The sequence below is a fragment of the Pochonia chlamydosporia genome, chromosome 6, assembly GCF_001653235.2.
Source record: "Pochonia chlamydosporia 170 chromosome 6, whole genome shotgun sequence".
NCBI lineage: Eukaryota > Fungi > Ascomycota > Sordariomycetes > Hypocreales > Clavicipitaceae > Pochonia > Pochonia chlamydosporia.
This window is the reverse complement of record NC_035795.1, coordinates 698,887-713,667: the sequence shown is the minus strand read 5'-3', so window position 1 is coordinate 713,667 and position 14,781 is coordinate 698,887. Positions and strand designations below refer to the sequence as shown.

General features: G+C 50.9%; 6 protein-coding genes across 6 annotated transcripts; 4 read left to right on the top strand and 2 right to left on the bottom strand.

Annotated features, from left to right (window-relative positions):
* Nucleotides 1-70: 70 nt before the first annotated feature.
* VFPPC_09824 (RNA polymerase II mediator complex subunit Nut1) lies at nucleotides 71-3,496 on the bottom strand (the record flags this gene model as incomplete). The annotated part of the gene is made up of 6 exons (XM_018288293.1): nucleotides 71-1,119; nucleotides 1,186-1,723; nucleotides 1,779-2,297; nucleotides 2,353-2,415; nucleotides 2,478-2,737; nucleotides 2,791-3,496. The coding sequence occupies 6 exons, from the start codon at nucleotides 3,494-3,496 to the stop codon at nucleotides 71-73; spliced, it is 3,135 nt and encodes a 1,044-aa protein (XP_018141080.1).
* Nucleotides 3,497-5,783: 2,287 nt separating this feature from the next.
* Nucleotides 5,784-8,348, top strand: VFPPC_09823 (beta-glucosidase; the record flags this gene model as incomplete). Its single annotated transcript, XM_018288292.1, has 6 exons — nucleotides 5,784-5,859; nucleotides 5,922-6,236; nucleotides 6,307-6,464; nucleotides 6,510-6,904; nucleotides 6,961-7,363; nucleotides 7,425-8,348. 6 exons carry the CDS (start codon nucleotides 5,784-5,786, stop codon nucleotides 8,346-8,348), a joined length of 2,271 nt encoding a protein of 756 aa, XP_018141081.1.
* Nucleotides 8,349-8,608: 260 nt separating this feature from the next.
* Nucleotides 8,609-9,062, bottom strand: VFPPC_14664 (hypothetical protein; the record flags this gene model as incomplete). The annotated part of the gene is made up of 3 exons (XM_018292432.1): nucleotides 8,609-8,721; nucleotides 8,799-8,925; nucleotides 8,982-9,062. The coding sequence occupies 3 exons, from the start codon at nucleotides 9,060-9,062 to the stop codon at nucleotides 8,609-8,611; spliced, it is 321 nt and encodes a 106-aa protein (XP_018141082.1).
* Nucleotides 9,063-9,677: 615 nt separating this feature from the next.
* VFPPC_16479 (ribosome associated membrane protein RAMP4 domain-containing protein) lies at nucleotides 9,678-10,227 on the top strand (the record flags this gene model as incomplete). The annotated part of the gene is made up of 3 exons (XM_018294232.1): nucleotides 9,678-9,680; nucleotides 9,767-9,902; nucleotides 10,163-10,227. 3 exons carry the CDS (start codon nucleotides 9,678-9,680, stop codon nucleotides 10,225-10,227), a joined length of 204 nt encoding a protein of 67 aa, XP_018141083.1.
* A 2,741-nt stretch (nucleotides 10,228-12,968) lies between these two features.
* VFPPC_16480 (hypothetical protein) lies at nucleotides 12,969-13,259 on the top strand (the record flags this gene model as incomplete). The annotated part of the gene is made up of 1 exon (XM_018294233.1): nucleotides 12,969-13,259. The coding sequence occupies one exon, from the start codon at nucleotides 12,969-12,971 to the stop codon at nucleotides 13,257-13,259; it is 291 nt and encodes a 96-aa protein (XP_018141085.1).
* A 470-nt stretch (nucleotides 13,260-13,729) lies between these two features.
* Nucleotides 13,730-14,360, top strand: VFPPC_16481 (hypothetical protein; the record flags this gene model as incomplete). The annotated part of the gene is made up of 2 exons (XM_022429021.1): nucleotides 13,730-13,970; nucleotides 14,029-14,360. The coding sequence occupies 2 exons, from the start codon at nucleotides 13,730-13,732 to the stop codon at nucleotides 14,358-14,360; spliced, it is 573 nt and encodes a 190-aa protein (XP_022284228.1).
* Nucleotides 14,361-14,781: the final 421 nt, after the last annotated feature.

Below are 14,781 nucleotides of genomic sequence, written 5' to 3'. Positions count from 1 at the left end.
ATGATGATATAAACCCCAAATCAACACAACGCCTCTTGCCCATCACCGCCAAAAACACCCTTCAAACAACTCAATTCCCACTCAAATCCATACTATCCCCCCACGCAAACATATCCATATCACTAGTATCCAGCCCGCCAAACAAATCCCCATCACTAGTCGTATCCAAGCCGCCAGCGCTCCCCGGACCACCCATACCCATATCCAGACCATCAACCCCCATGCCGTCGCCTCCCACTCCCGCCGCCGCCGCCATCGCACCAACGTCACCGAGCCCGCCTGGCCCAGCCGTAAGATCGAGCTGAATGCCCGGTGCCTCGAGCATCCCCTGCGCCTGCGGCATGACCAAGTGCGCTTCCACACGGCGGTGCAGACGGACGACAACCTCCGCCAGGACGGGGTCCGTCTTTTGCAGCTTGCGACAGCTTTCGGCTTCGAAGCGCAGAGCCTCGCGGAGGGTGAGGGGCTGCTGTATGGCAGGCGGGAGGTTGCCGGCCGGGTCCATCATCTGGCTGTTTGGCGGGAGTTCGTTGGTGACGTTGGGGGCGCAGATCATGGCGCCGACGACGTCGTAGACCAGGGGGCCGGTGCCGGCTTCGGAGTGCGTGCGCACTTCGTCGAGGAGGAGGCGGAGCGCGCGCTTTGCTCCCATGATTTTTACGGCTGCTATTAGTTGTCTGTGTGTGTAGGACGTGGGCAGGCTGTTGCCGGTGGCTTGGTGAAAACTCCATTGGAAGAGGCCCTGGACGGTGTGTCGCAAAGCGCCGGCGAGGCCGTTGCTGGAGGCGTTGGTCCACGATTCGAGTTCGTTGTGGTCTGCGCCGCCGGTTCGTCGTGAGAGGGGCAGGCTGTCCTTGAGCGCTCGCAGCAGCGGCTCGATGTCCTGGTTCTTGGGGTCCTGACGCTGATATGTCCGTAGGGAGTGCTCCAGGGGCTTCGCGACGAGGTTTCTCACGGATGATAGCATAGTGCTTGCCTCGCCGGAAATGGAGCTCGGCAGCAAGATGAGCTGCAGGACTTTGATGACGGCTTTTTGCTCCTTTTGCTCTACCCACAGGTAGTCTGCTAGGAAACGAAGTGCCGGCACGAGTGAAGGTAGCAAGAAGGTGTCTACAAGGTCTAGCAAAAGAGTTAGAGGGTTGCTGTGAGAGACGATAGTACCCGCAGGCTATGAAGGAGACGTACATTCTACACCCCCTTTGAGGGTTTCGTCGTTGAGATATCCGTATGTGTAGGCTACCACAATGTTTTGAAACAGAGATGCCACGAGCAGATAAAAGTCTTGCGGTGGACACGAAGACATCAGATCATCCCCCAACCCACCGGATTCAGTGTCGAAGAGACCATGAATCCAACCGCTCATGTGGCCCTTTTCCTGTTCAGTCAGCTCATCCCTCTCGCGGCTTATATGTGCCCTGCTCAGAATCTTGGCAATACTAGAATCTGGAGACATTATGCCAATGTCAGCCGCGGTTAGATTATAGCGGTATGCAAATGCCAACACCAGAAGGAGTATGGAGCCAAATTCTTCGTAGATGGGTTGGTATTCGCCTTGATCCTCTTCGTATCGCCAGTTGTCCAGGAGCTGGCACAACGGATCCAAAATAGTAGGCAGCTTTTCAAAGAGTAGCAGAATATCCAACGTCTGAGGCTTTTGTGCCAGCTGGCTGCACAGGAGCTTTAGTGACATCGTTTCCTTGTTGTTGCAGAGTTGGCGCATTACCTAAGGCCAAGTTAGCTTGTTGCAACGTCCTACGTTCCAATTTTCGAGTTCATACTTCCACTAGTGCCTGGCAAACAGCGCCAACGTTGCCATCCATCTTCTCCAACTCGCGTATTAATCCCTGAACCTTTTCGGCGTCTGCCAAACAATCCTGAACAAGCTTCTCCTTGGAATACTTTTCCAGGGAGGGCTCATAGGACATGGACGTTTCGCCCAGTATTCTCTCCACGTGCTCCCTTTGCACCAAACCATGAAGAGCACATGCCGTACAAAAGTCCTCTCGGACACTTTCGGTATAGGGGTTGTTGCTTCTCGACTCGTCAAACATGAGCGAGGCGGTGGGGAAAACACTCGTGTCGACCTGGTTCAGAGCCGCAGTGATGCAGTATTCCGTAGAGTTGGTGTCAAATGTGGGTTCGTGTGAGAAGAGGTGACACAGGAGCAGTGGTACTTTGTTCACCAGGAACGACTTCAGCAGATGTGCATCTCTGGGCCCCTCGTTGCGGAATACCGCATTGGCAAGAATGTCAAATGATGCTATAATTAGCTCAATAGCGCTTGGTTGCGTTGCGCCCTTTGTAATACGGTCAGTTCCGCGACAATATGATGCTCAGTTCGGTTGAACATACCTGATACCGGTTTTGCAAATATGATATCAATACATTATCGTCAATCAATGGCCGTCCCACAAGCTGGTAACCGGTCAGCATACCGAGACGACAGACATGACTTTCGCAATCGTCTCCCAACATACCGTTGCGTTTAAATATACATATAATGCTGATCTGGTGTTGGTGATGAGCAGGTCCGGAATGGCAAAATTGTCTACACCAACGGTCGTCTCCAGCAGCTCGTCCATGGCGGCATTCGCAGCTGCCTGGCTCCTTTTATCAATTGGATCCAGTCTATCCAAAGTTTCCGTGCGGAAGATGTCTAATCGTTCCACAAATCCCGGAGCCGGCTGTAGTGTGTGAATGAACCCAGCCAAGCTGTTCGACAGCTGCTGACGTATCGCTACATTTACATTAGTGAGAAGTCAGGATAGCAAATGCATGTATACACCCTACCTTTGACATTGGGGTTGCTGATGGCTTTGACAAGCGCGGGAACCTCCACCAACCGCAACAAGAGCGGGACAAAGGCAGCCCGAGCAACATCCATATCATCACGGGCCTGCGAATTCTGCAGTTCACCCATTACATCAGTCGCAAAAGCGCTAGACACTGAGGTGAAGAGTTCCATCCACTTAGAAATGACTTGGACAAGTTCCAGTACGGCGCGCGAATCTCGGAACGCAGTTCCCTCCACGATAGTTTTAATAACGTGGTAAAACATGACTTCCTCCGCCCAAGACGAGCTCCTCCAGCGTCGCGGGCTCTGTTTTTTATCTTTGCCATTCGAATCATGGCTGTCCTTGTTGTCCTTGCTCTCGGACTGGGTTCCGTTTTGAGTAGAAGCTTTGAGCTGTGTGTGCAGGGACGAGAATTTGTACAGCACTTTCAATATGGACGGCGCATCGATATAGCCTAGCCTGCTGAGGACCTGGATATACGGCGGTATTCGAGGGTCGAGGCTCACGTCGTTATCGGGCATCGGTCGCAGAAATAAAAAGGCGATGAGAAATGGGGGCAACGGGTGCTTCGCCTGGATGAGACGCACGAATTCGTCAAAGTCTTCCGTGCTGAGGCGTTTGGATATACACTTGTCGACAAAGCGTGACCAGTAATCCATGGATTCGCGTACTGCGCGACGCGGCCTGGAGGTCTGGTCCATGGTGAAGCCGCGCCAGCCAAAGGGTCGCAGTCGACGATGATGGACGACGGGTATGATTATTGCGAATTGAACACGCGAACGAAGCCAGCGGCCATGGAGAAAGATTTTGCTGCGCGCGGCAGCGCAAGGGAAAAGTCTTCAAGCCTGGCGAAAGGGTTGGCAACGTTGGCGCGCGCGTCAAGATGGCGAAACGGACGTCGTTGAAAATGAAGCTTCCGGGTTGCTCAGGAACAATTGGTCCGACTGGTGAGTGGTGAGTGACGAACTGCAACTTCAGGCATGGATGTGGGTCTCGGACGACTGACAGGAGCTGCTCAAGTGCAAGTCCCAAGTCCCAGTTCCCAAGTGGGGCAACATTGAACTCGACTTCTGATTCTTTGTTTTATTTCGACTGGATGGTATCAAGCGTAATTCTTATGTTTCATCTATATAAAGCATGTACTAATACATTCCACTCTTAAATGGAATCACTACTTTATCTGCGGTCGAAAATGCCGCTGTCTGATTCTTGTTCGATTGGGGTGGATTCAGCACGGAGACGACTCTGAACTACCTAGGCACCTAGACCTTGGTCGGTAGACGGCTACATGGACACGGAAGTGGAAGCTGACAATAGACGATGAATTCCATGTACCATGTTTATCACGATTTAATGTATTCCCAAGCATTTCATCCGCGAGAAATCATCCGTGTCCGTGGCAGACCTTACAACTACTAACAGAACAATGCATTAGCACACACTCACTTATACAACCACAACACACCATATGCAGGCCAGCATGGTAACTTTAAATGGCCACATTCAGAGTCTTGTTCTGTAACAATGTATTTCAATTCAAAGAGCCAAAATGACAGGAACAATCAGGTATCAGTTCTGCATGATCACTGTTATGAATGTGAGGTCGGCGCTATGCCAGACTCAAGTAACAAGCCGCGTAGTATATCTTTGCGCACTTTAAGCAATTCCAATACTGATACATCCCTGAAAAACGTGTGTCTTCAACTAAGCGTTGAACCAACGTAGCGGGTGCCTGGATAGATAATTCGGACCAAGAATGATGAATGGTTTCGTATGTCTACTCTACAGCCAGTTCACAGCTCTATCTACTCACATCACGGATTCGTCACACTTGATGTATGTGAAACTTTTGCACTGGACAAAGTTAAAAAATTTTCTATATTATTGTGCAAGTACAACTCCAGCACAGTGGACTACGTCATTTCCCAAGTTCACTTCTTAGACACGACTTCTGTGCAAACATGTCCAATAGATGAAGCGAGCAACTGTTAATCAACATGCTTGCAGGCTAGGCGGGTAAACATAAACATACAACTCTGCCATATTCATTCCCAACCCTCGCGATCCTTGACACTATGCCCGTGCTGTCTCTCAGCTCAACCTTTATTAGCTTCAATTTATTAAGCAAGCAGCAACTAACAACAACACTCACATCACTTACTCCGGAAGCACAACACAACGAATCCGCTTCTCATACCATCCCCATCTTAGTGGTCAACCTTGTTCCTGCAACGAGTTCCCAACCACGGATCCCATCCCCCTTCCAAGTAACCACCCAACACAACACAGCTCACACATCACCATCGCAACTAAGCTACATTTACATATCTATCCGCCCTCATCCCCACAAATCAACTTTCATAAACCCCAAGACCCATATCAATCAAATGCACACCAGCAAGTAAATCCCATCAGCAGAAACTACAACCCCTATCGGTCCGTTACCCCACGCCGCGCTTCACACTCAAACCAGGAATCCATTCACAACGAACTAATTCCAACACCTCGCCCCGAAAACACAATCCGACGTCAAATGCGATCTGCCGGCCCAGCGGTCCGCTTCTCCAACAAATGCCCACACCGTGGCGCCCGGAACTCAACCCGATTAGACCGGGGACCAGGATCCGTGCACTACGCGTCTGAACATCGTCATTCGTGGGGGGTAAACCCAAACCAAACATCTGGGTCGTTGCTTTTCAGGAGAGCGGTCAAATGTCCCATTCGTTGACTTTCTTTGCTTGCTTGATTTGTTGCTGGTTTGTTGGTTTCTGAGCGAGGTTCCCCGGGTTGTTTGATTGATGGGGGGAGGATTAGCCTCATTTGGTAAGAAGCCTTGTCTGGTGAATTTGACTTGAACGACAGATTTGTGGTTGTGCGTAGACCCCCCGCGTTGGGGGATCGCACGGATATTAATATCGCGGGGATTCTTTCATCTGTTTGCGTGCTTCCGTTTTGCGGCATTGACGGAATTTTATACCTGTTGTCGAGATGCGATCTGTTTTGTTTGGGCTTGCGCCGCTGGGGGCAGCTGCTTTGGCTGTTTCGCCAGATGTATATCCAACGCGTGAGTTTGTTCCACTGACATGTACTGTCTCCCTTACTTGAATGTCAATTAACTCGTTGTAGCCCAAGGAAATGGTCAGGGGAAATGGGCTGAGGCATACACTCAAGCTCGCGCCTTTGTCGCGCAGATGACACTAGAAGAAAAGGTCAACATCACGCGTGGATTCACAGACAAAAGCAACACCTGTGCTGGTAATACGGGGTCTATCCCACGGCTCAATTGGCATGGACTGTGTCTCATGGACGCTGGAAACGGCGTCAGGGCTACCGACATGGTGAGCTCGTGGGCATCAGGGCTTCACGTCGGCGCCAGTTGGGATAAGAATCTCACATATGAACGTGGCCTGTGGATGGCAAGAGAGTTCAAGGCCAAGGGAGGTAAGTCTGCCAACCGACACTTATTTTTACTAGAAATACCTTATCTCTGCCATGTTGCTAATACATTCAGTGAATATTGCCCTTGGTCCAAATGCCGGCCCCCTGGGCAGAACACCTCTCGGTGGGCGAAACTGGGAAGGTTTCTCGGTTGATCCCTATCTTTCAGGCGCGTTGAACGCCGAGACCATCACCGGCATGCAAGAAGCCGGAGTCATGGCAAACTTAAAGGTACATCACGCGGGATAATTCACAATTCACAGCTAACATGCCTAGCACTACATCGCAAATGAGCAAGAAACCTATCGACGCCCCTACTTTGGTGTAGAAGCAGCCTCATCCAACATTGACGACAAGACCCTCCACGAGTACTATCTCTGGCCCTTTATGGACGGTGTCAAAGCCGGCGCCGCTTCCATCATGTGCTCCTACAACCGGATCAACAATACGTACGGATGCGAGAACAGCAAGCTCATGAATGGTGTTCTCAAGGGCGAGTTAGGGTACGAGGGATTCGTCATGCTCGACTGGAACGCGCAGCACAATTTGAATAGCGCTAATGCTGGACTGGATATGCTTATGCCCCTTGGCGGTTCGTGGGGTAATAATCTCACGGAGGCGGTGCGCAATGGGACAGTCAAAGAGGCGAGAGTGACTGATATGGCGACGAGGTTTGTCTTGGCCCGGATCTGAATGCGGTTCAAGGGAGTGGAGCTGACTGGCGTAGAATTCTCGCGGCGTGGTATCTCGTCGGTCAAGACAAGAGCTTTCCTGTCCCTGGGATCGGGATGAAGAATCTCACTGAGCCTCATGAGCCGATCGATGCTCGTGACCCGCGATCAAAGCCTGTTCTTTTGGAGGGCGCTATTTCGGGACATGTGCTTGTCAAGAATGAGAATCACACGCTGCCTTTTAAGAAGCCGCTGAGAATGGTGTCCGTGTATGGGTACGATGCCACGGTTCCCGCTACGAAGAACACAGATGTCCTTTTTCAGCTGGGGTACTACTCGTCCAAGGAGATGGGGCAGGCTGTTCTCGGTAAAGAGTACCACTTCGATCAGGCTGCGCGAGGAGGAACAATTGTGTCTGGGGGCCGAGCAGGATCGAATGCTCCAGCATACATCATCGACGTGAGTCCATCTAAGTTCAAGGTGTCGAGGTGACGACCAAAGTGTAGCTGACATTGTGTAGCCCCTGAGCGCCATTCAACAAAGAGCAAGAAAGGACAACACATGGGTGAATTGGGATCTCACATCTAACAACCCTGACGTGAACGGCGCCAGCGAAGCATGCCTCGTCTTCATCAATGCGATTGCCACAGAAGGCTGGGACCGAGACGGCCTCCACGACGTCTTTAGCGATACGCTCGTCAAGAATGTGGCTTCCAAGTGTGCCAACACCATCGTTGTCATTCACGCAGCTGGCATCCGTCTCGTCGACCAGTGGATTGAGCATCCGAACGTGACAGCCACCATCATTGCCCATCTCCCTGGACAGGATAGCGGTGCCGCACTCGTCAAGTTGCTGTACGGAGAGGCCAATTTCTCGGGTAAATTACCGTATACGCTGGCCAAGAACGAGTCGGATTATTCTGTGTATAAGCCATGTGGGCGTGGGCCAAGCAACACTACCACTCCGCAGTGCGACTACACCGAGGGCGTGTACCTCGACTACAGGGCATTTGATCAGAAGAATATCGCGCCACGGTACGAATTCGGATATGGACTGAGCTATACCTCCTTCTCGTATGGAGGCATTCAGCTGTCCCAGGACAAAGGGCTATGCAAGTCCGCTGGGAATGCAACCAATTTGTGGGAGAATGTCGCCACGGTGAAGGCTACAGTTCGTAATACTGGCCCTGTGGCCGGAGAAGAAGTTGCCCAGCTGTACGTGGGTATTCCTGGCGCGCCGGTGAAGCAGCTTCGTGGGTTTGAGAAGGTGAAGCTTGCGCCGGGGCAGTCGGCCAGCGTGGAGTTTGGCCTGACGAGACGGGATTTGAGTGAGTGGGATGTCGGGCAGCAGAAGTGGGTGGTGCAGGATGGCGAGTACAAGGTGTTTGTGGGAGCTAGCAGTCGTGATATTCGGTTGACTGGGTCGATTGTGGTGAGGGAATGAACATTAATATAGCGATGATGTGGTGATGGTGCAGTGAGTTGCCGATCGACTGGACGAGACCTAATGACATATGAGCAGTAATTTGTCGTATGAATATTCCACATTATATTGTACAACAGATGTTATGAAATGTTGGTACACAGATCCATCCGCAGCTCACGTCCTCCAACATCAAGTTGCTTTTGTTTTCGTTTCGTCTTACGCATGCGTATCGCCTCGCGTATGGGGTATAATAAAGTCCTCAGCCGCCTATCGCATCATCACCACCAACCCTTCTTCTTCGGCTTCTCCTTCTCCTGCTCCTTGGCCTCAATCTCTGCTTTGCGTGCTTTATCCAATGCGGTAACTTTTGCTTCTAAGTCGGCAATCTCGGCTGTGTCTTGTCAGATTCCTTTTTGCACTTCGGACATTCAAGGAGCCCGGGCGACACGACAGGCATAGTACTCATACCATCAGTGTTTTCTTGGTGTTCGTCAGCTTCGAGTTTCACCCATCCCCAGTATACGAACTGATATGTGAAGACGGCAACGACAAGAACTTTCGCAATCGGTCGTGTAAAAGTCTTGTAAAACTGAGACTGCAATTCGAAGTGTAAGCAATTATCCATGTTACCCCATGGCTTCGAAAACGAACAGTTGGGCCAGGCTCCTTTTTCGTCGCAAACGACCGCCTCGTTGATCTGGCCAAGGATGGTAACCGCCGCGACACAGTCATCGCGACCGGTCTGGATATTCTTCGAAGCACCATGGTATCTCCTCGTACCGCGCGGCAATGCAATGCGGCAAACACTGCTTCTTCGATGTTGACACCAAAATGTATCCAAGCTTTGCGCTGACTGAAGCTCCATCCAACAGGGAAACAGAGTGTGGCGGTGCCCGCCGGAGAACAGGCAAGGCGCCTCAATTCCCCGCATTCCCTCCGTGCAAGCCACACTATGCCCGTGGCGCGTGCTGAGACAAGGGAGCCCAGGGCCAAGCAGCCAATTGGTCAACTTGTCCCTTTCGAATGGTGGCTCCTTGACGACACATGTCCCAAACTTTGGAATTGATCCAGACCAGCGCAGACACGGACACGACAAGGACAGGACACGGTTCACCTCGACATTTCTTTCATCTTCATCCACCCACTTTACGAAGAACCAGCACACTTGTTCGCATCTGTCGCCTTCTGCAATCTTCTGTGAAAACGTTGCACTTTTGGCGTGTACATCATTGGGAATCCAATTATAAAAGTGTCTTGAACTTGCTGCATTTAATTGATTGCTTGCAAGTCTCCCCGCCGCATCACTCCCACATCTCTCCCTAGTTACGATATACAATATCCAGCACAATGGTGAGTTAGCGCAGTCAATTGCCACTGATTAATCTCTCTTCGGTTTGCGCATTATAATCGAATACTAACTGATTGTTTCTTTCCAGGCCCAAACTCTTGAGCAGCGCCGCCGAAACGCAAAGTTCGCCAAGGAGCAGGAGTCTCGTATGGGCAAGTCGGACGACCAGATTAAGAAGAGGACCAAGGAGACGCCCAAGTCTCCTATTTCGCCTGTTTGGATTGGTTAGTCCTTCTGCGTTGTATTTTGTTTCCATGAGGATTGTCCGGAGTGGAGTTGTTCGGGGCCATTTGCAGTGGTGTCCTTAATATGGCCCCCTACATATGCGCCGAGTGGTGTTGCGCCTGCTATTCCTTCTGTGCATATTCTACAGAATCATCACGTCACGCACTGTAATGGCGCATTTCTGTAAAGAAGAGCCGGACTTTTGGCCCGTCAAACACTTCAATCGCACCATTACAGTTAGCCAAGCTAACATTCACAGTTCTCCTTGGTTTCGTCGTCTTCGGCGGTCTAGTATTCGAAGCTCTATCCCGCATGTTCGCCTAAGCAAACCATCGACGAACGTCGGCCATAAAACGGCCATCACCAAGGCCAAGTCATAGGTCAATGTGCCCAGATATACATCTGCTCCATACCGCCCACGGAAGGCACTGGGCAATTAAAATTCACGGGGACGACATCGCCGGTGGAGGAGCAACGGCTTTTATCGGATCATTCGACCCATGTTACGGCATTACACCGTAACAATCTTCTTTGTTCATACCATTTTTGAAATGCATTGTTCGAACACGGCGCTAGTGGTTTCTTAATTTAGTTGTAGCGAGGTGCTCGGGGCAGTACCTACTCTGAAACTATTTCTCGTCTAAATTGCAAATATTTATGAAGCTTTGTCATCATCTGGTCTTGGGTATCTGATACTGTGACTTGTGGTCATTCGACGCTTACCGGCGGTCTTATCTTTGCTTCACTAGATGTGCACAGGGCGCCTGGACGACTCCAGATTTTACAAGTGGCATTACATGTTTGTGTTCGAGTAGCTGGGGTGTTGGTTATGTCACAGGCTTGGCGGTCAGTTTCCGACAATTTATAACCTACATGGTGTTTACAGCTCCCAGGCTCACCAGACGTCTCAGTATAGCTCCGAAGGGGAGAGTACCTGTATAAACCATCATCGAGAGACTCTTTGGGGAACGCTCAACTGGATATGCCGCGAAGTCAGCGTCTACCTCTGTACAGAGATTGTCATCTTTGCCGTCTTGACGAAGCTTCACAGTAGTCAACTATCAAGTTTGCTATCACAGCGATGGTATAGGATGAACGGTCCATTTCTTCTGTACAAGAGACATCGAAAGACAATCCTCAAATGCAAGCATGGCTCTGTGATGACTCTGGGCAGATCCAACTCTGAGATGCATATATACATGGCATAGTCCAAATTCACCTCCCATGATACATTGAGAGCCACTTGCCGTACCTAACCGATGACCAGCCCTAAAAGTTTTAAGAGAGTGGAATACTGAGCATATTCAGCTAAAATACAGGGTAAGTGCGATTCGTTGAACTTCAGCTTCATCACGACAATATGTAATTGAGCTCATTACGGTAAATACGTAACTTCCATGAGTATATATAATTCAACAGACAGCAATGTACCCAGATTGTCATCAACCCAAACCAGGAATGTACTTGCATTCCAGACAAACAGAAAAAAACTAGGCTTCAAGAACAGCAGTAACCTGCTTCTATCGAGAAAACAGTGATGCCTTCAGCCTCTTCAGTGAACTACGGAAAGCAGACGACACAAATCACTTCACATCAGTATTTCCGCTCCCCTAACCAATTACCAAAACAATAGAATACACCAACACATCATCTACACCCAAGCCAGAACCCTCAATACCCCCCTCTTCACCAGCTCATCCAACAGTATAAACGTAATCGAACCCCACTACCCTACACTTCGCAACACTTCCAAAAAACGAGATAAAAAAACGCAATAACACAACGCCACCAAACCGGGCTCACGAGCACATTTTCCCAAACGCCAAATATTGACAGACACGAGCCTTGGCAAAAGTAAACTACATGCGCGTTGTCAACACACGGAGTACGTGGGGTTGAGCCGTACACCCCCTCCACCACCATCCACTTACACATCACGACTGCGAGGGAGGGAAAAAAAAGGGACATTCGTGAAGCGAAGCCCCAAGTCCGTGTGCAAGTCGAAGCAGTGACCACATGACAGCGTTGCATTGCATGTATCACCGTAGAACTATGTGCAATTTTTCTACGCAGAAGAATGCGCCCCGACAAAAGCGGCATTTGGAAGTGGATTGCATTGCAGGTGGGTTGGGTTGCATTCGCTCACGAGGGCGTTCCGAACGGACTGCACTGGGGAGAGAAAAGGGTACAGGTTTACGAGTAGGCCCGTTTGGTTTGGGCTTGGTGCTGGGTGCGATTACACGTTTGAAATTTCGATGGACGATGGGCTCAGATGAACTCGCGGAGAAGTGTCTCCATACCATACAAACGTATTGAATACGTGCCGTGCCGTGCCGATGCGCATGTTGTTCTTCACATGCCAAGCCTTAGACAGGACAACTCTCGGACGCAAAGTACCGCTACATGGCATATACAAGTTATGATTCATAGGCAATTTCCCCAAAAGTTCGCCCAGGCAAGGTATGAGGATGAAGCTGTACAGTAACTCCGTGGCCGCACGTTCGTTTCCAGCATGGATTTGATAAGACACGCCCCCCTTTACAAGGAGGGCATATTGAATGCACATGGTAACTTTTATGGCCCGCGATATAGACCAAGGAACAAGCGAATAAGCTTGAGTTCTCGACCACCCCCATCCAACTTACCAACTTAGCCGGTGACGCAGTATCATACGCAACGCAACCGCGCCACGTGCTTCACAGCAGGGAAAAGTTGCATATTTGCCTGATCAACCTTGCATCATGGTTCGAGAGTCAACTGGTCCCGCCGTGAAGTCCGTTGTGAAGCCCGAGGAACACTATTGTTCATTTGAAGTGTTCTATGCTGCCCGGGCTTCGTGGCTGGCAATGCCATTCAGCTCCGGAAACCACGGAGCTGTGTGTTCGCTGGTCGGATGATACACTGGTGAGTTACATCCTCCCACAAGGCTGAGGGCGAGGCAAGAGATCAAGCAGCCCCCAAATTTCTCTTCGCCTTGTTCTGGTGCACAAGCACGATGACGAGAACGGTGGGGGCGGCCTACGCGATGCCCTCGTGGCAATTTTGATTGCTGGACCATAGAGGACATGGCAGTTTGGTTCTTCTCTGCCGCTAAAGCTGTTGCGGAGCTTCACTGCCGTTATACTTGCGTCGTCAATCACGATGACCAGCATCACCGGGTGCAGTTTCCGGGGGAGGGGCATGGCAATGGGCATGGCGTGTGTAATCTTTGCATTTTTTGCAAGTCAGATCCTGTTTCGGCGCCAACATTGATTCAGGCAGCCGCCTTGACAAAGTGGATGACAAAACAGCCCGTGTCTGCCATCTGCGTAACTGAGGTACTCAGGAGGGCGATAACAAAACTGACTAACCACTGACCGTCGTGTTTGTCAGACACAGAAGCGAGACTGGGAGTCGGTTTCCAGGTTGTGGCTACTTAGAGCTTGCTAAGCAACTCCCTGCTGGCGCTCTCTGCAGCAAACTATCGAAGATGGGGCGTCGACGCAATGTCGGTTCCATTTGGGCGGTCTGGTAGTGGTGAAGAGTTTCGGCTTTGGAGGCTCTTGTCAGCATGGCCGGCATAGCGCAAGACCAACCTCTGTGGTGAGAGAACCAGACCAGGTGGCACAAAGGCCTGCGATCTGGGCATTCCTGTTCCCTTGATCTTCCAGAACCACCCACAAAAAGCTTGTTTCGACCTCTCGGCTCCGATAATGGCCAGGTCCCGACGATTTGGTGCATCTTTGAGAGCTTTCGCAGCAAAAAACGACCAACTGCGTCTTCTTTTTGACTGATTGAATCCACCCCAGATCGTGTGTCAGCGATTACCAAGCGGCCAGGGTGGTTGATGACAGCCAACACAGCAAACGACGTCCACGCACCAACGGCTCTCAACTGGTCTCTTCGCCCAACCAACCCCCAACGCCTTGCCGCTCCCAGCCTCTCGGGACTGGATCCAGGATGGCTACAACGGACTCTAGGCACCAGCAAAAGTGAATTCGAATTTGACACTGCCGTGCCCTGTTATACCGGAGGACCCTGCGTTGCAGTGCGTATACGTAGGGCTGAGGTTGTTGGTTGTTGGACAGGCGTCAAATGGCACCCTCTGTCATCAATTGACGTCTCTGGCGTGCTGGGTTGTGGCAGATGACAACCGTTCGAGCCAGAGAACATTCTGCTCACAGAAGAGGTTCAAGTACCGTCCTATCCTTGTCCTGCTTTCCAGACACAGCGCAGCACCACCTGCAGACAGCATCAGCAACAAAAGTTTAGAACCAAAGAAATACCCCTTGCTGGGTCAACAGATTCTCCAGGCGACCGTCGCGAACGGCAAAACAGACCCCAGCAAATTGACGAGGCATATTCTGCTCATTCCCCTCTCTTTCTCCAAGAATCTCGGAACTGTGCAGGGCCGTGGTCGACTGAAGGAGCTTGCAGGCCAAGCAATCTGCAAGCTTCCGCCCATGGCAGAGGAATGAACTCAAGCACTCCCACCAGTCTGCACATGAGAGCGGAGCATGCCTCATTCCACCAGTCACAGTGCTGCAAGCTCTTCGTTGATGTTCAGCTCTCGCTAACGACCGTCAATCAAAGCCAATCAGCTTCCGTTCCGAAAATGGCCTCCTCGCCCCTGTCCAATTGCAACGTCCCTTGACCCGTCCACAGCATCAAGGTCAAGGAAGGTCCTTTGCCATTACTCCAAGTTGTGCTATTTTGAGCCTCGATGGGGCATTTGAGATAGATCACCATTTGACGACCTGGTGTAGTGTTTCTCTTCCAATCTTGTTCTTCGCTTAGATGGGTACTCCGTATTGCACCGCATTTTCCTGTCGATTTGCCCGCGTCTTGTTTTTGCCAGCTCCGCAGCAGGCATGTGGTGCGAAAACAAACCATATGGTT